This window comes from Tyto alba, unplaced genomic scaffold (genome assembly GCF_018691265.1).
Source record: "Tyto alba isolate M040663 unplaced genomic scaffold, T.alba_DEE_v4.0 Super-Scaffold_18, whole genome shotgun sequence".
In the NCBI taxonomy this organism is placed as follows: domain Eukaryota; kingdom Metazoa; phylum Chordata; class Aves; order Strigiformes; family Tytonidae; genus Tyto; species Tyto alba.
Genome location: NW_024881280.1, coordinates 8,165,568 through 8,192,782, shown reverse-complemented (window position 1 = coordinate 8,192,782; position 27,215 = coordinate 8,165,568). Strand labels below are relative to the sequence as shown.

At 45.0% G+C, this 27,215-nt stretch overlaps 1 protein-coding gene across 8 annotated transcripts in view; it reads right to left on the bottom strand.

Moving 5' to 3' along the window:
• The window catches only part of MAPKBP1 (mitogen-activated protein kinase binding protein 1), a 104,308-nt gene that overhangs the window by 69,610 nt on the left and 7,483 nt on the right, over positions 1 to 27,215 (bottom strand). For all 8 annotated transcript variants that reach the window (XM_042790826.1, XM_042790831.1, XM_042790827.1 and 5 more), the window contains exon 3: positions 4,931 to 5,022. In XM_042790826.1, the coding sequence (XP_042646760.1) occupies positions 4,931 to 5,022 (92 nt within the window). The remainder of the gene's footprint in view (positions 1 to 4,930; positions 5,023 to 27,215) is intronic.

Sequence of the window (27,215 nt, the reverse complement as noted above, 5' to 3'; positions counted from 1 at the left end):
TGGAAAAGAAAAATCCTTGTTCTTTCAGCTTCCAGTGGGATTTACCACTCAATTATGTGAGACAGCTCCACACGTGCTGAGCAGACTCCTGGCTCGATTAAAACCAATTCACTCATTTCCCGCTGTGCTCATCCCCTTCCTCCCTTTGCTGTGACACAGACCATGGTCACTGCCCTGTCAGTGCAGGACCTGACACTTAGCTCCCTGGATCAGTGGACAGGGAGCCAACAGGGGTATGACTCAGAAGGGCTGACAGAGTTAAGAAGCTTCCACTCACTACTGGGACACAGAGAAATGAGAAGAAACCATGGCTTGATTCTGCTGCAGCACAGGTTGGCACACGAGAGGCTGCTGCACTGACTGGCATCCAACATGCATGGCACAATAGCACTAAATTAAAATTTGATCCAGACAGCTGTGCATTTTTCTGAATTTGAACATATCATACCACTATTAACTTCTGAATATTAGTTGTCCTATCTTGAAAAAAAGTCCCTTAAGCTGATGAAGCTGAAGCAAGAACAAGTCTGGCTCTTCAACAAGATCTTGCAGCAAAAAGCAGCAGGAAAAAAGACTTAATATCTTTATCTTAACTTTAATCATATAGCTCCTTTTACCGTCCCTTCCTATCTATGTAGAAACAAGGATGATTCATTCTGAAATAGTACAGAATATGGGAGCATCAAAATCATTTGTTCAGCAAACATACTACTCAACACACAGAGCTAGCCAGGGGGCTGTGTCTGCACTGGTTACAGTAATTTCTGAGAGAAACCCAAAGAAACTCATTATACTATGTCTCTGAGAGGATTCATATATTAAATCTGTCTGCCTTTAGCAGGAGTTGCTGTATGTAAAGAGCTATGCTAGAGAGCTGAAGGGAGGGAAGAATATGCAGGTCAAGACCAATCAACTCATCACACATGCTACGTATCAAATACCAATTTCTCCAGCAAGGAACACTAATGTGAAAAATCCCTGACGTCTATCAGAGGGGCTGGGAATTGAGAGGCAGAGCTAGAAAGAGGCTTAATTTGGGCAGAGCATACCAGAATAGTGTTTAAAAGACACTGCAGACTGAACAGCATGAAACACTACTTTCCTGCTCCTACAGAAGAAAAAGCACAGGCTGTTCCCTTAGGCAGGCTAGTGCCTCACATGAAGACAAGGTTCTCTATCAGCTATCATGACCAACTGAGAGACAAGGAAAGGAGAATAAAGAGAAGCAAAATAAATCAGTCAGTCACATCAACCTACAAGGCTTAAAAAACAACAGTAAACACAAGCCCAAAACCAAAAACAGATAAGCTACTCAAGTTCTCTGAGCAGCTGGTTTAGAATTTACATGCATAGAGATTTCATCTTCCCCCCTCCTTTTTTTCCCCCCACTTTTTTAATGCTAGTCATCCTCAGAGGATTTTCTTAGCTTTGTTTCCCTTCTTGTTTCTAGGAAACAGAACCTCAACTAGCTACTGAGAAAAAAAAAAAAAAAAAAAAAAAGACAATAAAGCAAAATGAGAGAAGTAAAGAGACAAAGCAAAGGGGGAAAAAAATCTGAAAGAAAAAGGACAGAGCACCACTCCTGCCACAAGAAGTAAAAAATTCAGTACATTTCCATCCTCCTCACTCCTCTTACAAGACCAACTTTGTTACTCACTGCATAACACTAACAGAGATCAAATTAAGCAACTTTTGATTTATTTCACTTGCCAACATTGGAAAAGGCGAGTGCAAGCAGCAGATGTAAGACCTTCAGGGAGGATGTAATTTTCTCTCCTGTGTTGTCTCATCTCCTAAAACAACAACCTTACATGAAAGTGGTGCCTAGAATATCTGCACCACTAGGTGCCTTTAGCCTTTATGGCAGGCATGAAGAAAAAGCCTCCTATAACACAAGAATCCCCTCCAAAACAGTACCAGGGTCAGTAGAACTGCTGTCTCACACTGCCGGAGAGAAAGCCTCATTAGGATCAAAGAAGAGAAAGTATAAAAGGTTCAAAAGCCAGTGAGAAGGAAAAGAAATAATAATCAGTTAGAAATAATAGTCAGTTCTTTGGCACAAGCTCAGGGTGCATTGGGAACTGCTTCCTTCATGAGATTCAGACACTTCTCAGGAGATTCAGAAATTCCAGGAAGGAGAAAATTCAGAAAAGCAATCATGTTTTAGATGGGTTTTTTTAATTATTTTAGGTAAACCATAGACCAGAGTTAAGATTCTGCTCAAAGAACACCAAAGCTTCTTGTGCATACGTCCTCATTCACATAGTTACTCGTATGCTTGGTGTGGATGAAGTCAGGATGCCCAGGGCAACTGTTTTGATCTCAACCAAATGAATCTAGGTATGTTGAAAGTGTTCTTAGGAAAATACAGACTTGTTACGTAAATTCAGCTTTTAGGGGTAGGATGGACTGGAGGAGCAAAGCATCTGCATGTCAGGATTGCAAAACCTCAGTACCTGAGCAGGGGGCTGAGGAAATCACTGGAACACCCGAAGCACAGCTGAAGGTGACTAAGTTGCACAGACAGGTCATGAACCAACCGTGCATGAGCCATACCCAGGCTCCTACATCAGCCTCATGTAAGGAGCTTCGATGTCCAATAAATTCAAACAAATAGAAAGAAAAATAAACAAAATAAAGCCAATGTACCAGAAATGCCAAGATTCTTGCAAATCAAGAGAAATTCACTGAAAAAAAAAACCAAACCAACAAACAAAAACCAACAACAAACTGAACTTGCATCAACTTAGTAAGGTCTACACCAGTACTCTTCTCATATTTTGACTCCTTAACTAATGCTAGTTTTGTTAGAGATTGTCTTGACAGCAGCAAATCACAACAGAGTCACAAAACAGGACAGCCACGGCACAAAAGCAGCAGGTCATATAAGCTATTAAACTGTTACAACACACATCTGGTATATCCCATAGCTTTCCTGCCCAGGCCATGAGATGCTACCATGAACAAGTAAGAACAGTAATTCCCCTGTAAAGCCCTAAGGAACCACATAACCTTCTAATTACCCAAAAGAATCCCCAGGTGTCCTCATGCTCGATTAAATCAATGTTAGGCATGCAAAAGCTCATCAGAGGATATTGCTATTAACAAAACAAATCTATCTTTAGCTATGCAAGAGCTCAAAACATCTGTTTACTGCACTTGTTTTCTTCTCTCTCTCCTTGCTCTCTTCAAGCATGAACATACTCAGTGTCAGAAAAGATGCAGAGGAAGAGGCAACACACACTGGAATATATTTGCCGGGCTCCAAAGAATTCAAGTATAAAGGATAGCACATATGTGAATCTCAAGTTATCTGCAGTTTAACAGACCACCCACTGACAGAAAAAGAGGCAATGGGCAGAAATTAAGACACATGAAATTCCATTTGAACACAAAGGAAAAATAAAAGAAAAAACCCACACACTCCACCCCTTTTTTTTTTTTTTTCTTTTTGTGCTAACATGAGAGTAGTCAAACACTGGAACGTGCTGTCAGAGAGGTTGTGGAGTCTCCATCTTTGGAGATATTCAAAAGTTGCCTGGCCATGGTCCTGGGCAACCTGCTCGAGCGTAAGGGTTGGTCTAGATGATCTCAAGAGGTTCCTCCCAACGACAACGATTCGGTGATTCTGCGAACTAGGATATTGCTAAGATGGGCAAAAATTCCTAGCCAGTTGTACTGACCCCATCTCTCGTTTTGGCCACAAACACAGAAGCCTTAAGTGTTGCTAGCCTGTTTCCCATATGCTTGAAAACATCATCTACAGTTGTTGTGGAAGTTCCTTTCTGCCAATTCCAGCTTTCATGTCTTAGAAGTATGTCTATACAACGCCACTTGGAGATACCACCCTTCTCCTTTAGTTTGCTGACCAGCAGAATAAACAAGCTCAGAGGAAGAGCCAAGCCCATATGGACTTCTGCAACCCAGCCAGCTGGAGTATCCTCACATAAAGCTACATTAGGCAGTGAAGGCTTCTCCTGAAGAGTCACTTTTCTGTCTCCCCAATCTATTCCCACTACAGTATCATATCTTTTCATCTAAGTCAGAGATATACCCCATCGCAACAGCCATGATCCCACTGGCAGGGTAAAATGTTTTTCTTTCCCAGGTTTTCCAAAATGCCATCCATTATGAAACCTTTATCTGCACTTCTCTCAGTCCCTTTGAAGTTTTTCAGGCGTTAACGTTCTTTCAGACAAGTCCCATCCCACAGACCAGCAACTCTGCCATGCTCTTCTCTTCCATGGACACACACCCTCTGGGTGAGCTCTATCTTCAGCAAGATCAGGATCTGATCCCAAATCTCTGCGATTTTGCTAAACCTGCAACTTACAAAGCCACCTCTTCAGCCCTCAGCTGTCTCCCTCTAGATAGCTCTTCTGCTGTCCACCAAATTCTCCTTCGGGATATCTTTATTTGGACTTAGTTGATGGATATCTGTTGCACTCCAGACAGCCCACATACAAGGGGCTGTCGGCCTGAAACCTTTCTCCATGTTTGGATGAGGAACATCGTAAGTCATAAATTGCAGGGCATATACAAGAAGGCTTTTGTCAATTCATTGAAAGCATCATCTGCTCTATTAGGTACTCACTGGCTTGAAAATCGCATTGAGTTATGTGTAAGGTCACCACACTAAAGAGCGTAGTTAAAAAGCCCACAATGAAAAAACCTCCCAGCTTAGAGCACAAGGACGAAGAGGGGTTCCATTAAAAGGGATCCTGCTAAAACTTGACAGGTAAAATGCAATCCCTCTCCCTTGCCCATTACACTAACAGTGCTGAGTCTCGTCATTCTCTGGTGTTAAAAGACTAAAGAGCAGTAAATAGCATCCCTATAGAAGACCATTGTGGAAACACCCTGAATATTTATGTTGATGCATCAGTTCCTTGGTTTTTCTTAGCTTTGAAGAATGTGATTAGTGACTCACCCTGCCGGATAAGCAACGAGGCCAGTTCTGGGGTCGCAGGCTAATCCTCTGCCTCCCGACACCGTTATCCCCAACACCTTCTCCAAAGTCACCTAGTGCATACGAAAAAGAAAAGAAGTATCATGAAATATGAATGCAGTTCAAATGGACTCAGACACAGATGCTGATGGGCTGGTTCACGCTGACACTGAGAAGAATCACAGGTCCTAGAAATTCACTGACGAGCACCCAGGTACAGAAGCAACCCTACTCAGTTTTCAGCATAGGCACAGTAAAACACTGCTGGGGTACAGAGAAGAGAGTTCTCAATCCGCTGATTACTTTGTCTATGCCAGAGCACTGCAAAGCATTGCGAAGGCAAAGGATTGCAAGCAGCAGATAGTACTGGTGAAAAGCTGGGATGCACATTCACTGCCCACCAATTCCCATCCTCCCAGCAAGAGCAGCAAACCACTTTCTCCAGAACTTTCACCAAAAATCATTTCCAGGTTGACCTCTTTATCTCTTCCATTCAGCCTGGTCCCAGATCCCTATTCCTATGAACTGAACAGTCAATTTTTCCCACAGGGCTTGAATTGGAAACCACATCCAGTGGACTAGGGCATCCCTGAGGATGTCTCAGGAGACAGAATAGCTTACATGACTGGGTTCACAAGCCCATATACCAATGACCCATGCAAGGAGACACTAATCCAAAATGCTTGCTTTCCGCCCTGAGCAAAGATCTCAACTATTTTTAGGAAAGAAAAGAAATGCAACTGGGAAGAGCTACTTGGAAGAGACAAAGATTCATAGCCTGGCCTCTGTGGCAAGAAGCTGGGAAAAGCAAAAACAAAATGGGAGGCGAGGGGGAGAGATGAACATGACACAATATTTTGGGGAGCCTTCCCTGGCAGAGAAAGCATGAGAATTTAGCAATTACCTCAAAGCAAAAGCTTGCAGTAGGATTACAGTGAAGAAAATCTGGTCTGTGGCATGAAAGGATGCAACCTCTGAGCACAAACCAGTTCTCAGCCCTGGGGTTGTTTTGACCGACACAAAATTATTCTCTTTCCTTTACATTTGCACAGCTTGATTTTATATATTATATATTTGATGCATACATTCCTCCTCAGCATTGCTGTCCCTGCCAAACTCAAAGATTTTACTGGGTCACTGTCTTCTGGTTTTAATTATTATCATCTTAAGTTATATTTGGTTAAGGCCTTAAGGGCATGGACGCGGCATAAGAAGTTACTATTGTAATAATTACTACTATCTTTAATAGCTGCCCTGAAGATGAACATCTTGTATTTATACCAACATGGCGCAGAAAAGGCAGGGGCAGGGCAGGTTCCCCACGCCACCCTGACCATACAGCTTACCAGATCTGAGGAGTTCAGCTGCAGGGTGAAGAAACAAGGTCTCACTGAGCTCATGGCCCAGGTTACTAGAGAAGGTGACAGAAGCAACCCCACGCAGAGAACCACCTTGCTTCCACAGGTAAAGCAGGGCTGAGGCGCCACCACTTAGAGTGAGCCGTCCACGCTTCAGCTAGGTTCAAATTTGGCCTGCTTTCAAACCAGTGACATGGAAAGTGGAAGATTTCATATCCCAGCCTGTAGAACAACTTCATCTTTTTTTCTCTTTTAGTAATAATATACCCCAGATACTTCAAGGCAGTACGAGAGAACACCAAATTGTCCCCTTCCCTTGCAAAATGAGTATCTCTAGAAACATGGCTTTTACAAAAGTCCACTAGATTTTTGTTAAGTATAAGAACGTACAATTAAAAATGCATTTACAAATCCACCAGTAAAGAAAAGAAATAGTTTTGCTCCAACTTAATTTTGGAACAAAAATGTTGGGGTGAGGGGCAGGGAAGGAGTGAGGGAGGCTAGGAAGATATTGACTCTTCCAGACTTTTTAACAATACTTCAAAACACATTTATTTTTAAAGCAGCCTCACAAATACACAGAAAGAAGAACTCAATGCTTCTACTGCAGAGATTCCAGCTTGTATCAGCAGTTCCCAACCCATCAAACTAAGAGATGTTTAAATCCCCATAGAAACCGCATTCATGACAGCAAAGAAGGAAGTGGAAGAGACATGTGCCATTCAAGTACTCCAATCTAGATAAGACACCAATTACTTGATGCTGTCAGCAAACATCAATTTAGCAATGCCGTGCTTATGTTGCTCAGCACAGGCTTTAGCTCAGGCTGGCTGTAATTGCAACCATCCTAAAAGGCACTACTTGACCTTGGCTATGCAGCTATTCAGCAGCAATGCAGCAACCTACTTTCACCAACAGGTACATTTTTGCACTGCAAAGTTGCATCTCCAGCCTCTCAGTGTGCAGTCTTATGCCACAGCTGAGCTGAGCTTACCGCTGCCTGCTCTGGAGGGGCCAGCTGCTTCTTCCCTCAGCCCACTCAGCCCAGTGACACTCCCCACCTTTTCCCTCACTCCAGCACTGGCATGGCAACTGCCTGCCCGGCAGGCCAAACCAGCAGAAAAACATGTTGGAGTTTTTGATTTCTGATTGCTAGCCTGAGGAAGCCACAGGGAGCTCAAAGCCAAGGAAGAGAAAAACTGTCCCCTTTCACTGGCAACTAGATCAATTTAACTGCCATCTCTAAAACCCACCCTGTACTTTGGCATGGAAAATTCTGCCCCCTCTTAGCCTTTAAGAGGGAGAGAAACCAAACAACAGCATCAACTTATTTATCTTGTCACTCTCTCTCCACCAACAGCAAAATGTCACGCTTGCTCCAGCTTCCTCTCTCTAGGGTCTGTGGAGGCCCCACACTGCTCTGCCAATAGACTATTTGTGGCAATACTAGAAGGTGGAAAGTCTACCTTTCTCCAATGGTCAGCACACAGCTTGACACAACAGCAGTAGCTTCATCTTCAGGCCCAATTATTCTATTGCCAGCAAGCATCTTCTGGCCTCTAACAGATCACTCGTTCCATTAGAAAAAGACAACTATCAAGGCCATACCACTGGTATTGATAGACCTAGCGCCACAGAAACAGATACCTGTGTCCAGAGACTCATCACTAGCTTTCTGAAAAAGGCTCCTCCTCTTTTGCTCCTAGTCTTAGCTTTAAAACTTTCCTAATGTAAAGAATCTGAAAGGCAACCCCATGAGCCTATCCAATGGATGCTCTTACAACACTTCCACATGATAATCCTTGAGTTAAAAACAATTTGCTTCGAAAAGGAGTACACGCAAATTTAAAATTTGGTCTTCTGACACTTGTGAGCTCCACTCCCACTACCCTGCCCACCATATACCACAGCTTTATCCCCATGACCAAACTCCAGACTAGGTGACATAAGGGCAAGAGATAGTCACTTGTCACAAAACTTGACAGAAGAATGAAAAATATTTCAGAGAGGAAGAAACAATAGGCAACAATACAGTATAAACTGGATCCCTCTCAACTTGCCAGCTAAAGCAAATAAATTATTAATATAGTTAACTAGGGCAGAAGTATACCAACTTTAGCTTCCTAATCTGGAATTAAGATTTGTCAGTAAAGGGCAAATTTGTCAATAAAGGTCTGTCATTATCCCACTTCTGAAGTTAAAACCCACTTCGTCATATGGCAAGTACAGTCGCCCAGTTCTACACAGCCATAACCACTGCCGTTCATACAGGTCTCCCAGGTTGTACTTCAGCTCATCCCAATCAGAAATAAAATCCCTGGCAGACCTTTCAAGTCTGATTTCAGCTAACCACAGGACCTGGAGAGTTCCCCTGCAGATCTGAGATACCGTGTCCACTACCAATAGCTCCCATGTTGGCCCAATTTGCTTCCCCATAGTCATCAGACATGCCACTGCTTGCTCAGACCTTCACAGGCAATCAATGGGCCATCTCACCACCCTCATCCAAGCCTGGAAACAACTGCAAGATTAAACCTGTCATTTTGTGCGCCTAAATTAGAGGCACAGAGCAGAGGCCGGCTATCCACATTTGTTACTTCATCTCAAGGCTTCTATTAATAGTATTTGGCACTCTCAGTCAAGGTTCTCTAAGTGATTTGCAAGTGTTATTGAATTGATCCACACACAACATGCTTCTGCAGCTCACTTTGCACAGCCACTAGGCTACCTGTAACCACCCCATCTTCATTCCTTTAAGGCCAACTTTTTTTCAAATTTCAATACACATTCTTAGGCACTAAAAACAGAATCAGCTGTGCAGCTAACACCCGTCTTGCAAAACCTGATATTCACCCACTTTACAGGCTTAAATCTAAACTTGGCTGCTTGGAGTTGCACAAACGTGTAAAGAAATTTTAGTGACTAAGCAGATCACTTACCCTCTTCCTTCCACATCAGATCCCAAGATCATCAGGTAGTTTCCACACCTGGTAGGACCAGACCAGCAGAGTCCTGAATTGCAGGACTTGAGATACCAACAGGTATTCATGGCAGCCAGGCCTTCCCAGGGCAAGGGGCCTTGCTGCAGCCCAATCCCACCTGGGAGTCAAAGGGCACACCTGAGAGCAGAGCAGCCCTTGCTTCCCTCGGGCACGGTCCCACGCAGCACAAGGGGAAAGCCCACGCTCCCATGACAAAGCCAAGCCACCTCTGCCTTACTATTGAGGTGCAGGTAATCCTTTTGGAAAGGCTGGCCTAAACAGCCCCTGCCCGCCTTGTTTGTCTTTTCAGGAAACAAGATGTACATCCAGCTGCTCCCAGCTCTCTGAGAGTAAGTTTCATACTTGGGTGAGCTCTTTGTTGTTTTGAGGAACTTACCACAAGCGATTGTTTCCACATGCTAAAAGGACAACACAGAAACCCCTGAAGGGTCAGCCCAACTTCACCCCCCTGCAAACACTCTCCTCCTTCCCATCCTTTGTGTCCCTTTGGGACCACCTGCACTGCAAAGCCACACAGGAGGTACAGGAGGCAAACACCATGGCCTGCACATGGAGGCAGCACGCTGTTAGAAGGCAGTAGTAAACACACCCAGCACAGTAATAATTTCCACCAAAACAGGTGCCAAAGGGGACAATCAAGCCACAGTAACAGTCCTGCCTGACCTGAGCTCACTCCCTACACCTGCACTGGTTTTCTGCTGAGCCACCGTTGCTGGGTAAGAGCTCCCGTGTCTACGTCTGCTTGCCCACCAGCAGATTTCTGCAGTTTGACTTCATCTTAAAGAAAGAGAGGAAAAGAAAATTTCAAGAGAAAGCCATGTTTAATACCAGGCATCTCCCAAAGAGTTTCAACTGTAGGGTAAATGCTGCTGCTACATCACCCTCCCCAGGCCAGCAAAAGACTAGGTAGGAGTTCAGTAATATTTCAGCCCCTCTTCCCCATACTCCCCATATGCTCCAGAAATTAAAGAGTTCTCTGACTCGATCACCCCACCTCCTGCCTTCTAATACTATTCACGTTCTCATCTGGGCCAAAAAAAATCATCATTCTCTACAAATGCAATTTATTTAAGCCTGGAAATAAAGCAGCAAAGTACTTGAAAGGATGCATACAACTCTCCAGAGCTCAAAAAGACCACCAAGAGGAGAAAACTGGTGTTATCGTACAGGGCTGCCCGTATGTCCCAGTACATACGGCATTAGGCAGGAGGCTACAGCCCGGGAAACCCATGTCCAGCAAGCAAGGTGTCAGTTCCAGACTGCAGGAGATTGGCCATCTTGGATCAGCCACCAGTATCTAACCCTGGTTCCCACTATCCATTTGCAGCCATAAGTGAAGGAGAAAAATCAGGAAGAACTGTATCATAAACAAATGTATGGATAAAATTTAAGAGCAGGGAAAGCCAATCTGATTCTTTCTCACCTCCTGTCAATCTCCCAGTCTCAAAATAGATATTGTCAGGTTTTAACCTATTTCAGTAGAGTTCTCTACCATGAGCTTATCCACTGTATCTATAAAATCTTAGCATTCAAAACATCTTTTGGCAGGGAATTCCACCAGTCTGGTATATGTTGCAAAAAGAACCATCTTCCATTGCTTGATTTAAACCTCACTTCTACTAGTTTCATTTGATGTGCCCTAGTTCTTGTACAGGAAGAGAGTGAATAGTCAGTTCCCACCTACCATCTGCAGGTGGCTCATGATTTTGTAAGGAGCTATGCTACCACTCCAAGTCATCTGTGTTCTGAGTATAGGAGTCTTCACTTACTCAGTTTACGGCTCTACTGAAAGCCATTTCATATCTTTGGTCAGCTCTGATGTTCTCCTGTGGACCACCTTCCAGGCCTACTATATCCTTTCTGAGATTAAGAGGAAACACCAAGACTACGTGCAGTTTTCCAGGTGTGGTCACAGCAAATGTTTACAGAGCAGAATAGTCTTCTGGTTTGTTCTCCATTATTTTTTCCCATTAGTACCTTACACTCGATCTGCCTTTTTGACATCTACGATCCTTTACAGCAAAGGGGTCACTCTGCTCAACAAAGTCACGGATAAGAACTCCTGCTGCTCTGCATTTGGAAACTTATCCCCCATTCTCCCCTCTGCTCCCCTATGGAAAGGGAAATCCTATTCTTGATTCAACAGTTTTATTTCAACTTTCCCCTCCCTCTCCATGCCTTTGTGAGCAGTTATTCATGAACAAGAGCATCCTCAGAGGGAGTACTTGCAGCACAATTATTCCATTCCACTCCAGAATGGCTACTTCAATAACTGTCCACATGCAAACAAGTTCTATTTTAAAAGCTTTCCCATGGGCCTGTGTATAACACAGTTAAGGTTTGAATCCATTTAATTAACTAGAAGCATCGAGTCAGCATTAAAAGACAACATCCATCAGAATTCATCTATCATCCACTGCACAATGTGCCTGCCCTTATCCCTCTCCTGCCTGAATGTGGGCATATTAATAATGTATGTGCAAAGGCATGTGCTCCTGAGAAAACAGCAGACACAGAAATCCCAGAGATACACAACCCATAAGGGTTACTTTGGAAAGCCTTCCCTAGCACATCAAGTAATTGGTTACCAACTTGTCTGAGGAGTGTCTACATAATTATCTGTTCTTTTGCCTTTAAAAAAAAAAAAAAAATGCTTTTACATCTCAACTTGAGACCCCAGTACTCTGGTCCTGACAATCCACTGACACAGGGAGCTCCAACATCAGGCCCAAGTACCACAACAGGACTGTGGTTTTCATGTCCATCTGTCCATATTCTGCTCCCAGAGTTTCCAGCACTGCTGCACACACTCCAATGTGTTTCCCATGCTGCAACACCACAAAGTCGTATCAGTGCGCTCCGGTATCCAATACGTGAAAATGCATCTTAGCTGTACATTGTCAACGTCAACATTTAAGAAATAGCTATTTCTTAAATAAGTGAAATTTGATACAGAGAGCCAAATCTCACAGCCAAATCTCTCCTGCTGCCCCTGAGCCTCACTGCAAAAAAACACATTTAACCTCCAGGGACCAATGCACACGTTAGAGGCTCTAATCCACCGTCTGAACATACTGTCTGATCTCTTGTTACTGCTGCAGAAAAACAAAGGCTTGAAGTTTTACATTTAGCTCTGCTGTGCTTCATTTGGCACATTAAACACAGAACACTAATTACAGTATAGTATTCTGCTTAAAGGGCTGTCAGCATTTCCACTGTAAAGCCTTCATTTCGGGGCTTTATAACACAGCTGTGAAATACTCATTTTGCACTTGAGCTTGACATGCAAAGGTCTGGCTTTGGCCCAGGTTCCTCTGCCTGTTTGTTTTTTCAGGAGTTGGGGTTTTTATTGTTGGTCTGGCAGGGGGAGGGCTGAAGACGGGTGGATGAAATTAACTGCAGAGGATGTTTGACTTACAAACACACACAAACAACAAAACCACTCAGCTCTAGCAAAGAGTACTCTCTTGACAAGCCTGGAGACTGAAAATGCTCCACCTGCAAAAGCACCAGCAGTAAGCCAAGCTCCAATACATGACCAACTCAGAATGTCTCTGCTTTGACAGAGCAGTCTCCGTGTCTCTTGCAGTAAGTCTCACAAGCCTTGCTCACCGCCACCACTTCAGACTCATACCAATTGCCTAACTGACCCTCTAGGAACTACTCCAAGACCATCAAACTGGTTTCATGCAATTCACCACACAGAGTTGTTGCAACATTTCAAGATGTTTCCAGCCAATGCTCAATCTGAAGCAGCATTCATGGGGTAAAAGGATTCAGAGCTATGTCCGGAACATCATCATCTACAACAAACAGCTCCCAATTCTAGGCGATTTGATTTCAAGATGACCACTTTAAGAACATCAGGGAACAATCTCCCGCAACACAAATTATGAATGACACACCTTGGCACAAGAATGGCAAGGGTAGAAACCAACTGGCCCAAAGGTTTTGAATCCCTGGGTTATGGGAAGCATTACACTACAATTGTGAGCCTGCACAAAAGCAGAGGTGGGATGGGGGGGGATGTTCTGGTGGAAATGCTGAGCCTCAGCTCTAATGGCTCTGCCAGCTGCCGCTGCACACAGGGGTGTGCACACATTTATTAAAAATGATCCAGGCAGTTGAGAGAACAGGGAACAAAACAGGCAGGCTGTCTTTCCACACGCGCCTGCACACCGCGTGCGTGCGTGCGTGCGTCCATCTCCCCACAGAGCCTCCCTCGCCTGCTCTCCCCTCCCGGCCTCCCCACCGTGCTGGCTGCCTTCAGCCCCATTCCAGCTGTCAGGACCGCATTCCTGACCCGTCAGCCCCAGCTGTCGGGGGGCTACGTGCTGAATCTGCGCTCTGCTGCCTTCCCCGTGCACCTGGAGTAAGGCAGTCCCAGGGAGGCCATAAATACCACTGCACAGCCCCCCGGGAAGTGGGTGGGAGGCTATTTAAAGCACCTCTACCAGGAACCATAGTGAGGGAATTCAGAACTGACAGCAGCACACATCTGCAAGTGTCTCTGGCCTGCAAAAGAAGACACACAGAGGGTTAATTTCCTACCAGTTTCTGCAGCATGACCTGCATTAAATAATTACCTTCTGTTTCTTCACTTAACACTAGCCTGACCCCCCAGTTTTCTCTTCCCCCACCTCCACACCAAGGTTCAATTTCTTCTAAAATACTACAGGGATGAGGAGAGGCACGTGTAACCTTACCAACACTGCCTAAAGACATGGTAAGCAGTAACATCTCCTTCTCCCATTCAGCCATCATTCTCACCGTAAAAGCGGCCCGACTCCTATTTTCATGAGATTTCACAAAACCTTCAGAATATCTGAGCTTCAGAGATACAAATCTGGTGAAGGGACAAGGGGTGGAGTATGTGTAAATTGTCCACCTTTGTTGGTGTTGTGATGATGCTGTTTTGATTTGCTGTGGGGAATTCTTTTTGTTGATGTAAACAAAGTTTGTGAAGATTGTGTGAAAAATGTGTATTTTAAAAAAGAAAAAGGGACGTCAAAAAGGCCACAGGTTTGCTGGCACATAAAGAGTCAATCCTGATGTATTCCAGACTAAGCATCTGCACATGAAGTCAATGGACCAGCTCCACGGGCAGGCGAGCCCTATGGGACACGGCAGAGACACACATCCTGTGTGGGCAGGCTTCAAAGAAGCCATTCCTTGAGCTCTCAGGACCTGGAATTGTGCAGGATCACTTCTTCACAAGAAACAGATTTTTTCAATTTGTAGATGTCCATTACTTTTTCATAAGGAAAGAGAGCAGGCAAGATACCAGACTTTTACATAGGGGGTGCTTTTGCCCTCCCACACAGGCAATTTGTCCAGAGATTTTTTTCTTTGTAATAGAAAAAGAAACCAATTCACCTTCCCCTGCACAGAGAACTATCTGTAACCAGATTAGGTACAAGCAAGGACTTGCAATGCTCCCCCATCAATCTGTCCCAACAGTGGAGATCAAAGGAAGCAACTTCTGACTTTCTGGCAGTGTTAGATATTGGTCTCCTCCAAATCCATGCACAGGGCCTGAATATAGGCAAAGAAAGTGCTTCAGTGAGTAGAAGTGAAAAAAAAAAAGTAAATACAGCTCCCTTGGGCAGCATTTCAGTTACTCATATAAGGGTTTGAAATCAAGCAGGAACAAACGATTCTCTCAGCATAAGGGTCACTGTTTATCATCCTTAATCATCACTTCCCAGATAGGAAAGGCTCTTTCCCCTCTGTTTCGCCCAGGCTTTAGCACTCATGAGAAGCAAGAGACAAGAACAAGGAAAAGAGCCAAACAGGGATGTGGGCACGGGCTGGCAAGGCTGCTCCCTCTGCAGCTCTGCCAAACTCCCTCCCCACAGCCCCGGCCCCAAGCTGGGCCCGCTCCTAAATACAAACAGCCAACGGTGAAAAGTCCACAGCTTTGTGTCAGAGGTGGGCATCCCCCCCAAGGAAACAGCAGCAGCTCTGCAGAACTCCTGACACTGGAGAAGTCACACAGGCTGTAACATGGCATTTCTAATACTGATACTGCCGTGGCAAGGAGCTCCATCCTAAACCACCTCCCGTTGAACTCCATAAACTACGCATATGTTCAAACTAAACTTGGACATGGGGAAGCCAGACCGACAGAGAGGGTGCAGAAAGCCTTCCCCACAGTTAACCCTGCCAAGGGGAACCAGAGAAGGAAAGCCACCTCTCAGTGCTTGAAGAAAAGCACCATGTTACAATCCCCTTCCCCTTCGTTTCTTCTCACTGGGGCTTATTTGGGGTTTAAATGGATCACTGCACTGTTTGACAAGGCTTGGAAGGGGATCTTGGTGGTCAACCTTAAATCCAAGAGTAGAAACACACAATCTAGAGCGATGCAGGATGAAGAAAAGCTTTTTGATCAGCCTGCCTGAGGTGACACTTGTAATTCATGATTTCTTTATTCACACATAATGCCCCATGCCAAATCAATCTATTTTTATCCCTCACCACTGACGTGCACAGCAGTTCTGTCCTAAAAGTCATCGACTGCTACTTCTAAATTGTGTCTCCAGGTCGCAGCTTTATCTACCCAGCCCTCATTGCCATGAAGGCAGCCACACTGGTCTTCTGGAGAAGTACTGTATTTAAGTCCCCAGGAAAGATTTAAAGAGACTCTCTGTATGTAAAAGCCTTACCTTTTTATGCCCAGATTCCTTAGACAGAATAGGTATCTGTCCCCTTCACAGGAGGTCAGAGAGCTCACCTCTCCCAGTGCCTGAAGGCTCCTGTCTAACACCTGAACCACTCCAGAAATAGACACCTTGTTCTCCTACACGTGCATCTCCCTAAGACTGCAGTGATGCTATGGGGGAAGGTACATACTTGCATCCTCAGGGGATTAGAAAATGGTTTTGGTTAAAGCAGATTTAAATTATATTAAAAAAAAAAAAAAAAAAACAACAAAACCCCAACACTTATCAGCAATTTAAAAGATGCTAAGATTGGAATAAATACAACCGGAGGGACAGAGCAAGCACACAGCATTTATCACACAGACACCATACCTACAGGAGGGAGGTAGTAAAGAGATTAATATTCAGTCTTTCCCTAAACATTGTCTGGGCTATTCAGTATTCATCTCACAGTACTTGCAGTAAGTCCCAGGGAACATGAAGGCCTCCTGTGCTTATAGCAGGTAGCAACATGTACTCTCACGCAGCTTGCAATCTATAACCAGATACAAGAGGACTAGGTGGCAAAAAAACAGAAACACTGAGGTAAAACGTCTTGATTGTGGTCATGCAACAAATTAGCAGCAGAGCTGGGATAACCTTACCTCCCTGCCAAATTCCAGCAGCCATCTACTGCATGGACCATGCCACACCATTGCTGTATCTCACTCCCTCTTGATGCTAGGGACAATATTTTTAAAGAATGCTTAAAAATTAACTAAAGGAAGGCATGAGAGTATTTTTTTTTTCCCCAAAACCAATCAGGATATATGGAAGGAGCCACCCAAGCTTCCTGAATAGCCAACCCAGCCACCACTCACTGCCTAGCTCTCAGCAATCCCTTCCTGCACTCCTCCCTGCCTTCTGTCCTGAGAAATAAGCTTCTTACAGAAGAGCCTTTACCATCATCTGCCCTTCGTGCATCCTAGAATTAAGAAGCTCTTCACATCTGTCAGTCAACATGCATATTGAACACCCAAGAGATTTCTCCTGTCAGCCAGAAAGGAGACTACATCCTGCAGGAGAAGTGATACACAGGAACGTGGGCCAAAGACTGAGAAAACAAACTTAAGAGAACAGTCCCTCACTGGTAATACAATGTCCGCATCACTGCGCTGGCTCATCAGCCACTGGCATGGCCAACTCCATCAAACCCACATGTGCCCACCCAGCTACGCACCGCTGGGTCATCCTTCTGCTTCAAAGATGCAAACTGGTACTAGAGAAAAGGCAGACATCATTCACAGCCACTGCTGTCCCAGATGCATAACTTGGTTTAGTCTTTTCCAAACAGTTAGAATTTCTTGCGAGTTTTATGGCCTAGAATCAGCACCCCAAAGACCTGAATAACTCCCCCTGCAAGTTCGCAGCAGGAAACCCCATTGATCCTCTCTCCCTTACGCACATACACACAGAGGAAACCACCACCAGACAATAAGCTGCACACAGAGATTAAAGGTTATGTAGATAACTACAAAGGAATCCTAAACAAACTCATTAAATCATTCATTCAGACCGCTTTCCTTCACATACTTTGCCCTTAAATCACTTCTTCCTGCGAATTTTCCCAAGGACCTTTTCAGTTTCTTTTCCTGAAGGAAGCAAAATCTGTAAATGAGAGGTACAATAGACCAACATAAGCTGATTTATTTGAGGAGTTCGTTAAAGGCGACTTAACAAAAAAGAAGAAGGCTGCCATCCAAGTGGCTTAAAACCCTGAAACAGAAAGAGTAACACTGGAAAAGCAGGTCTCCTGTAGCCTACATTTAGGCTCAGGAGCATGGGCAACTGGTAGAATTACCAAATGTGAGAACCGAAGCAGTAAAACCACGCACAGAGGAAGCAATTTTTATCCACGGGCTTAAAAACCCCTTTGTCTTTGTTACCACCTAGCTCCTACCATACTTCAAGAAAACAAACCATTACAACGACCACCATTTCTTTACTGCCCTTGTTTAGAAAGTGAGAAGGACCTAGACCCAGGCACACAACCAACTTCTGTTCCCTCAGCACTTCACAAAGCACTTCTGTTCTTACATGTTTAGTTCTTAGCAAAAATTGCTGCTGTAAAAAGCAGAACACAAAACAAGAGATTATGGAACTCCAGTCTTCAGCAAAGAGTCAGTGCTCCCAATGTGTGATTTTCTAATCAACAGTTCTAGATGCATTCACCTACTCAGAAACGTTTAGAATCTCTCTCGGTAAGAATAACTCTGAGCAACACACGTAGTTCAGAAATACCTGAACTACACAACCGAAGTACATTTCTACAGTTTAAACAAAAGATATACAAAGTGGATAAACACTTGAAGGGCAATCAGTAAGACTGAACAGCAAAGCAAGGCTTAAAGAGTCAGAACATCGCTGTTGACTGTTATTTGTACTGAACCACCATGCCAACCCTGCTCAAACTGTATTTTATGTCCTCTGGCAAAAAGATAGCTATAAACCTTCTATGCAGTTTGTGTCTACTCCTTGCTGTGATGCACTGGCAGCTAGGTAGTGGGCAACTGCTGGATACAAGCTTTACTGTCATGCCTGCACAAGAACTGGCCCCTGCATGAACGCAGGCTGCAATTCCCACCACCAACCAGAGAAGAGGTGTTGGATGCAACGGAGCTGACTGCCTGTCAGAGTTCTAAGAATGCAACTGATGATTGAGAGTCTTTAAAAAAAAAAAAAAAAATGCAGAAAGAAATGATTGTAGCGTTCACGGAGTACTGAACCCTGAAAATGTTCCCACCTGTCCACAATCTTGCCACTCTTCTTCTAATTGTATCAGTCTGTTTACGGAAAGACATTACTTCTACCTGCAAACCTTGCCTCTCTTATGTCCTTGGAATATCACAGGTTGATACCGGCAATAAAGCACTTAGGAGACAGTATTGTGAAAGGATCTGTTTACAAATTTGCACTTAAGAGTTTAAAGATGGAATTAACATCAGCCACAAGACTAACACTGGCTGCCCAGTGCTTCTCACCACTTTCTGCTATTTCTATAGAGGTCACTTCCTACATTTCTTTGGGGTGAGATAACAATCTATTAGTAACAGAAAGGACCACAGAAATTGGCAGAATCTGCTCCAGCAGCCAAGCTGACCAAGAAAAGACTTGCACTAAACAATCTCATACAAAGAACCAGAAAAGTACTTAGAAATTGCAGAAGTTGTTTTGCGTCCAGGCACTGCCTGGAAGAAGTACTGTGCATGCTTCACACGGTTCAAAGATGACAGCAGCATCCCAGTGCATCTGTGAAGCCACACAATGATGTCACTTCAAAATACTGCACCCTATAATATGTCACAACATGATGACCAGGACAACTAGAAGCTCCACAAGTAACCCAACTAATTGTCTGATAGCTTGAGCAGGGAAACATCTGCCAGAAGGAGTTCAAGAAAACTCAGCAACAGTTTTGGAGTCACAAGAAAGCAAGAGACCGCCACAGACCAAACTCCATGGCTTCGGGGGACCAGGTCGCTGCAAATTGAACCCTCTGGGATTTCTGACAGATACTCCGCCACAAGAGAAAAGAGCTGAGCAACTGTCAAGCAGGAAGCCGGTGCTCCAGACCCAAGTACCACATACTTTATGCTCTTCCCTGAACGTTAGTCGTGTGGCATTTTGTTGTTGCTTTCATGCCACCCTCCCAACCCTTTTCCACTGAAGATGGAGCACTGGGAAGTCTTCTTGAATCGGCTCTAAGGAAGGGAAGCCCTGGTGCTACTCCTTTCTCCTATTTATACCAACAATATTACTGCAACAGTTCAAACATATTTTATATATAGCTCTGTGGCTTGCTTCCAGGCAGAAGTAACTCAATGCTGGTGTACATGTGTTTAGACCACAGCAATTGGAAAGAATGCCCCATAAACACTGCTAACTCTGCTGCTCCACTGTGACCAGAACAGGCTCTACCACTGCAGAAATACAAGCTGTTAGGAAAAAAAAAAAAAGTCATAGCTAAGCAAGCCACTCGCCACCTGCACAGCACTGACAGACTTCCACTGTAGTCCCAACAGATTTATAGCTGTAAGTTAACAACCAACTCTTGTCACATCAAGATATAATGTCTGACTGCCAAGAGACCACACAGAGGTGACCAGGGTGTGGGCCAGCATGAGGGCAGACATGCACTACATAGAGCATCTGCCACTATCCACTTGCATTTTAAAGTAACCTTCTAAACTTAAGGGCTGGGCAAACAGAAGACAGATTTGCACAGCTCTATTTGCAAACCCTGCTCGTACTGAAAACATCAGCAGTGCTATCATATTTTAATGAGTTTGACTTTACTGCAATACCCCTAAGATCACGCACTGAAAAGAAACAAGAAAGGTAAGGTGCAGGTGCCACAGACCAACATCCAAAATGTACTTCCCTCAGCACTGGTTGCAGGGACCTCAGTGACACGTAGATGAGAGAGATGCCTGCTATAAACCCACAGGATACTGCTCACGGTGCTAGGCCTGGCTTTTAACAGGACCTCAGGTGAGCCAAACCCCAGGCAGCAGCCCACAGGGAGACACAGTTTCTGCTATATTCCCTCTCTTAAAAGAGAGTGCTCCCACTACCACACAGAGACAACTACCTGGTGATAACTACCATGCCTTTCACCAGATTGTCCCTCTCATGGGCTGAAAAGACAGCTCTGCCTTTGTCTTCCCAGAATACATTAAAACAACCTTTCATCATATTTTTCTCTGCACCAGCTAAATACTGGGGGAGGGGGGGGATTAACATGTTTTTTAAAAAAAAAAAAAAAATCTTGCCTTTTCTCATGTCTGAATCCAATAGGACTGGACTTCAAAGAGGAGGAAAGCATAATCAACACTTCAGAAGTTTCTAAAAAGGCATGGCATCTTTGGCTATGTGATGTGGAAAAGTTAATGACCACCATCTCGGGCCTCTGCAGAGCTTGGTGTCTCTTGTCCCGGGGTATAAATATCCTAGCTTTATCCTTGAACAAACCTGTTTGTAACTTCAGGGATGAAACTGCCCTTCCTGAACATGTCAGCTGAGCATCTTGCTTGGATCAGAGGAGGCTCTGTCAGGAAGCCTCTAGCTGGGGAGAAAAGGGGAAAACAAGTCCACACTTTGAGGATGATGATGGGGGTACAAAAGAAAAATGGAATTTCTCTGGTTCACTGTTTATCTGGGGGATGGGAAAGTGGGAAAGAGAAACAGCTCTGTTCCAGGCTTCACAGGACTAGTTAGCAGCATGTCCAAGGAATATGGATTAATGCACAAAGTACAGCTGATCTGGTCAAAGCAACATAATAAAGACAACTGCATGATATACGTATAAGGCATGCACACACATACAGTTATGTGCACGAAATGAATCATCATACGTAGACTCGGATCTTGCAATCAGCCACAGAGACACTTATCTTTACATCCATTGGGTGGAATGGAACTACTCATGCTCATACTACCTCACACAAAATTAAGCACATGCTTAAGGATCCGCAGGAATGGTGCCAGAGTTTGCATTCAGTTTTCTTTTAAATCCTTCAAGGTCATCACGACTGTAAAAATGTTACACAGAGAGTTGTGCAAGACTTTGTATACATTACAGCTGTAACACAATACCAGTGCCACTTTAGAAGCAGGGGAAAAGAGTGGGTTGTAAGTTACTGTACTAACAGGCACACTAAGAAAAGTAACATACACTCAACCAGAACAGAATATGTTCTTCCTATTAAACATACACACACAAAAAAATATAGAAACATTCTCGTACCATCATCCAACCAGGCCCCAGCATTTAAATATGCTCTACAATGCCAAATCCTGCTTGGCAGCTGTTTACAGCACTTTCCTTTCTGGGGATCTGAGAAAAGCATCCAAATTAAATCACTATAGAGTGGGAGGGCAGGACACAGGACAGAATCCAGGCAGCAGACCTGGAAGTGACTCTCCCTTCCAGAGGGATGGTCACAACACAAGGGCAGTGTTCCCTCTGCTGCCCAGAGACAAGACCCCCTCCCCAGCAAGGGCAATCACCCACGTTGACATTTTATAATGGATTTTGCTTCTAATCCCTTCCTTCGGCCCTAACTGCTTCCGCAGCTTGCTGATGATTTACAGTTCTGCCATCTCCTCAGCACAAGAGCTCCCCAGCTCAACTAACCCCAAATGCTACACCAACATGCTTCAGGCCCACAGCTCCCTTCCCCGCAGCCCAGGGCAGGAATAGCAGCTCCTCTCTGCCTGGAGAGTTACAGCACCCTTACGTAGCCTCCTCCCCTCCCCAGCCAAGGCTGCTGGCTAAGGCGGGCCGGGTTGCTCCTCCCAGCACAACAGGCCCTAAGTGCCAGAAAAAACTACCAGTAGAAGAGTTTCTGTTGCTTGCCAACAAACCTTTAGGCAGTAGGTGATGAGTGTTCCCAATTGTTTTAAATCTCTGGAAAGCAGCGACAGCAAAACTAAATGCCTTATTGGAGCAAGCACTCTCCTCTTCCCACTGGGTCATCACAGGATTCTCTACAGTGAGCAGTATTTCTCCACCCCTGGTGCCCTCAGAGTTCCCCAGGTGCCAGGGACCCTGTAAAAACGTTTTTCTTTCACAGAAGGCAGATTTTCCAGAACTAACAAGACAATTTGGTTACCTCAGCAGAGATGCAGAGTTGGAAACCGCCCAGTGCATCTCATGCAACCATATCCTCTACCACAGAGGACAGTGGTTATTACCCAGGGCAACCTGGTGCCCTCTTCCAGCCTTGCCAGTCAGCCTGGAACCTTGGTCACCAGAGCTCCACCGCAAAGGAGCAGATGCTGTCTGGAGACAACGCTGACTCTGAGCATACTGTATAGGGTTTGTCTAGACTGAAAGCTTGGTTTGTCCATTTTTTCCAATACCTGTGTTTAAATTAACTGGCATGGGCTTACCCAAGGGTACAGACCCTGGGAAGAAGCGAGGGCAGAGGATGCCAGCCCGCCCTGGGGAGCTGCCGGCAACCGCAGCACTCACCGGCTCCCGCCTCCGCTCCGGCACGCCTTGCAGAAGGGCCATAAATCCGCCCACCGGCCCTTCTATTAACATGTTCATGTTCAGATGCTCCTGGGCAGAGATGTTCATTCCAAGGACCCGGAGCAGCCGTGATGCACAGGAGAGAGAGTCCAGGCATTGCACCTTCTCCCCCACCACCGCGCTCTGTTTTCCACTGATGGCTCCATCAAAAAAGTATTTATCACGGGTCTTGGACATCAGAAAGCTTATTTGCAGCTCCACTACAGAAAGTGGGCCAAGAACTTTGCAATGCAAACATCTCTAAGCCACTCACCACAACGGTGATGCAGGATCCCCCCTCCCCCAGTATTTAGTTCCAGCCAAAACCACAGCCGACGCTCACAGGGGTGAGGAAGCTGAAGGACAGTACCTCCAGCCCAGAGCACCCTACACCCTCATCCTCCCCCAGCACCAGTTATTCACACTGCTGATGGCGCGTAAAATGCATCTCAATAGTTTAGCCCGGGAAGCCTGCAGACACATGAGCACAAACCATGGATTATCAAGGGAGGATGATTATCCTCCCGGTGCAGGAGAAGGTAGAATCCCAATACCAGCCTCAAAAGTAGCTCAGGCTTTTAGAAACAGCTATGTCCATTAAGGCCCACCACACGCTCATTGGAAATATTTGTTAATGCATTTCATGAAGAGTGTTTTATGTCATGTCCTCATGCCCCTCCACCATCACTCCCATGGCAGGGTTCAGGCTGGGCAAACACCCTCCAGCTAGCCCTCATGGTTGCGCAAGATACACAGAACCATTTTGGAAGCCTGTCTGGCCATGATTTAGTCCAAGAAATCCAGTTGAGTTGGGACCAGATGGGTTTAAACAAACAGAGCAGATCCCAAATTTGTCAGTTCCAGTTTACAGTCAGCAATGCTTTTGGACCCAGCTGCTCGAGAAGGATGATAGCCCAAAGCAGGTTTGAAACAACTGTGCTCGGGACCACTATATCTAGTTCAAAGCTGGGAGATAAGCCAAATGCAAGGAATTATGCAGTTGTTTTAAAGCCCTGGATGCTGGAACACTTTGCAGTAAGTGGGTAAGTATCCTGTCTGTTTTACATTGAGGGGAAAAAAGAGGCTCAGGGACAGTCTGAAGAGCAGGGCACAGAACCCAAAGCCATTAACTGCATTTTTTTAAAAAAATACACAGCTCTGTTTCAAGGTTCACTCTACCTTTATACATTACAGCAGCACAGAAGCATTGGTCAGGAGCATCAAAAACATCACTCTTAGCCCAGACAAAGCTCTTGCAGAAAAGACGCTAATACTGATGCAATGTAACAGGCAAAAAGAAGTCCTTTTACTGGTATAGCCTGTTTCTTTGAGGGACAGGATCTTTCAATAGACTCTTTTGATGCTGTGTCACCATTAGGACAGCTTGTCGTGGAAGCTCAGCTTGCAAATTGTTTCTAGCACAGGCAAGTGTTTGGCCAAGCACACCCTTACCCTCATGCCAACTCTGGGTACCTCGGACACTACCCCCATCCCCTTATGGTCCAGGCCACGGCTGAAGCACAGAGCACAGCAAGCTCTGAGCACCCAGAGCAGCCACCAAATAAGGAGGCAGGTCTTGCACACACTCCTTTCACCCTCAGTCCTATTCAATGTTTCAGCAGCTCCAGCACCTAGATTGAGTTAGGGACTGCATAATGCACTCAAGCTCCTGTGGTGGAAAGTCCTGGGCTGAGCAATGGTGCTTTTTTTTTTTTTTTTTTTTTGCAAATGAAAGGATCCCTAGTACAAACAAGACTTCAAAGGCAAGCAGCCCCTTATGTGCTACTCAAAGGTAAGCAACCAATTTCAAAGCCCTTGGGAGAGCTCAAAGGCTACCACTGTTGAGCACAGGAGACACTTCAGTATTGACCCTTGAAACAACAACTGGCCTATGCTGGGGGTGCCTGCTGCTAGGGAAGGGTTTTCTGAACAGGCAGCACTGTTTTTCACAGTGCCTGCTTGGAAGAAAAACAGCAGTAGAGAGCTTTACAAGTCTGTCTCCTTGAAGCCGTTGACTGCCATAGTTGCTTTCTCCTTCTTTCAGAAACTCCTCCACCTGCCCGCTCTCAAGCCATTTGTTAATGTTGTGACTCTCTACTACTATGCAACCTCCAATAATCTACTTTCTTCCAGAGAAAGGAGTCTCTCTAGGTCTGTGATGGGGGAAATTTCAGCCTAACTATGAAAAGTGTTTGAGAAACGCAGAAATTGAAGAACCATCACTGTAAGGAATAAATATCATTGTTCAAATTCCACCAGGTGAGAAATCTCAGAGTAGTTGTAAAATCACATTAACCTTCTTGACCAATTGTAAATTTTAATACTGTATTTACAGTAAAAAGCAGGACTGGCTTTTATTGATACTGGCTTGGAAACACTGAATACATCAGCAGTTCATAGACTTTTCTATAGTACTATTTTCAATCAGAGCTTCCCCACAGTAACTAACAACAGTACTGCTCTCCTGGGACACTAGCAAAATTACAAGGCTTACTGGGGTTTCCACAGCTCTAATTCATATGGTGCTTAATCTGCTTGAGCCCGCTGGAAAGTCATCATCACCAGAGCTACTGAATTCATTAGTGATAGTGGAACCAAGCATTTACAACAGCACAGTTTGGGGACTTTTAAGCAAATAATCCTAGATGAACACACAGTCCAAACATAGGAGAGGTGAGAAACACTCCTGATAATCTGCAAGAGGCTGGGTTTTGTGGCTAAGGCTAAGATTTGGCCTCAGAAGATCAGGATTCAATTTCTAGGTCTGCCTAAGACTTCCTGTGGGAGCTTAGAGCCATGTCTGTGTAGGAAAAGCATGTCCCATTCCCCCTCCACCTTTTGGGGTATTTTAAACCCGAAGCTCCTCTGGGCTGGGCCTACTTCATCACATGTCTGTCCAATGCTCACCAAAGCAAGGTAGAGCATCCCTCCAGCCTATGGTCATACAAATACTAGCAATGGCTCGTCTTTGCACTACTATTTCTGAAGACAGATCACACGGCACAGATACACTGCTGGTTACAACAGCTGCAGGCAGCTGTATTTTCCTCACACAACATGCAGACGTGCAGGCAAGGCTTAGCAGCGCTGTGGTGAAAGGAAATTGTGGGATGTTTTTCTGAATTGCAGTAGCCATCCTTTGGTGGGTACAGCCTCAGCAGAGCCCACAGGGTTTCAGGGCCAGGAACCAGCCCACATCTGGTACTGGAAACCAGAGCAGAGAGCACACTGCAACCCTGCTACGCACATACAGGAGCCCTCAGAAACTTCCAGCTCTGTGGAGGCAAGTACATCAGACACAAACAGAAGCCTGAAGTGACTGAAACTGGGCTTGGTGTTAATTAATTATTCAGACCTTAGCTGGGAATCACTCAGCACTAATATCAAGCCTTACATTCTGCTAAGCACTGTTTGAGCACCATGTAAGTGCCACTCCCTGCCCCAAACATCAAGACAAGAGACCTTATAAAAAAGCCAAAGACTAGCTAGCACATGGTGTTTGCTTTCACAGAGACAATTGTACCAAGACTAATGAAGCAACTTCTTCCTAAGACCTGATCAACAGGAAGCAAAATATCTACCCAAATTTTCCAGGCCAGCAAAATGCTGACCACCACTTTCTCAGCTGGAAATGGAGGTGATGCCCTGCAGTTGCTGTTTACTAGTCACAGAGGAGAGTGAAATAATATACAAGTCATTTTACAGGCATGTGCAGACCCTTGATGATACAAAAGCAGATAGTGGTCCAACCTGGCCTGACTCCCAACCATCACTTCAACTGTTCTGCCCTCCTGAAACAAATGAGGTAATAGACCACAGATAGTACCAGCACACAGCTAGCGTAACAGATGGCACACTTTGGAGGAGGTCTCTTTCCACAGTGTCTGTGGATGCCTTTCTCCACCAGCCCTGCCTGCACCAGAGTGAACAACAGCCCTGATCAGCAGTCAGCAAATGTACCATCTGCAGCACCTCTGACCAGCCCTGACCTCTGCCATCTTTCCATCCCAGTCAGGTCTTTGGCAAAACACTAGGAAGCTTCACAGCCCCCTGCAGAAGAAAAGCCCACAAGCAACAGGGGCTTGTCGGTCCATATGCATATGGCTTATCCAGCACAGCAGGGACAGAGTAAAACCTGCTTACGAGTCTCTCCAGCCAGGTTTGCTAAGTCCCACATGCCTCCTCAGAATA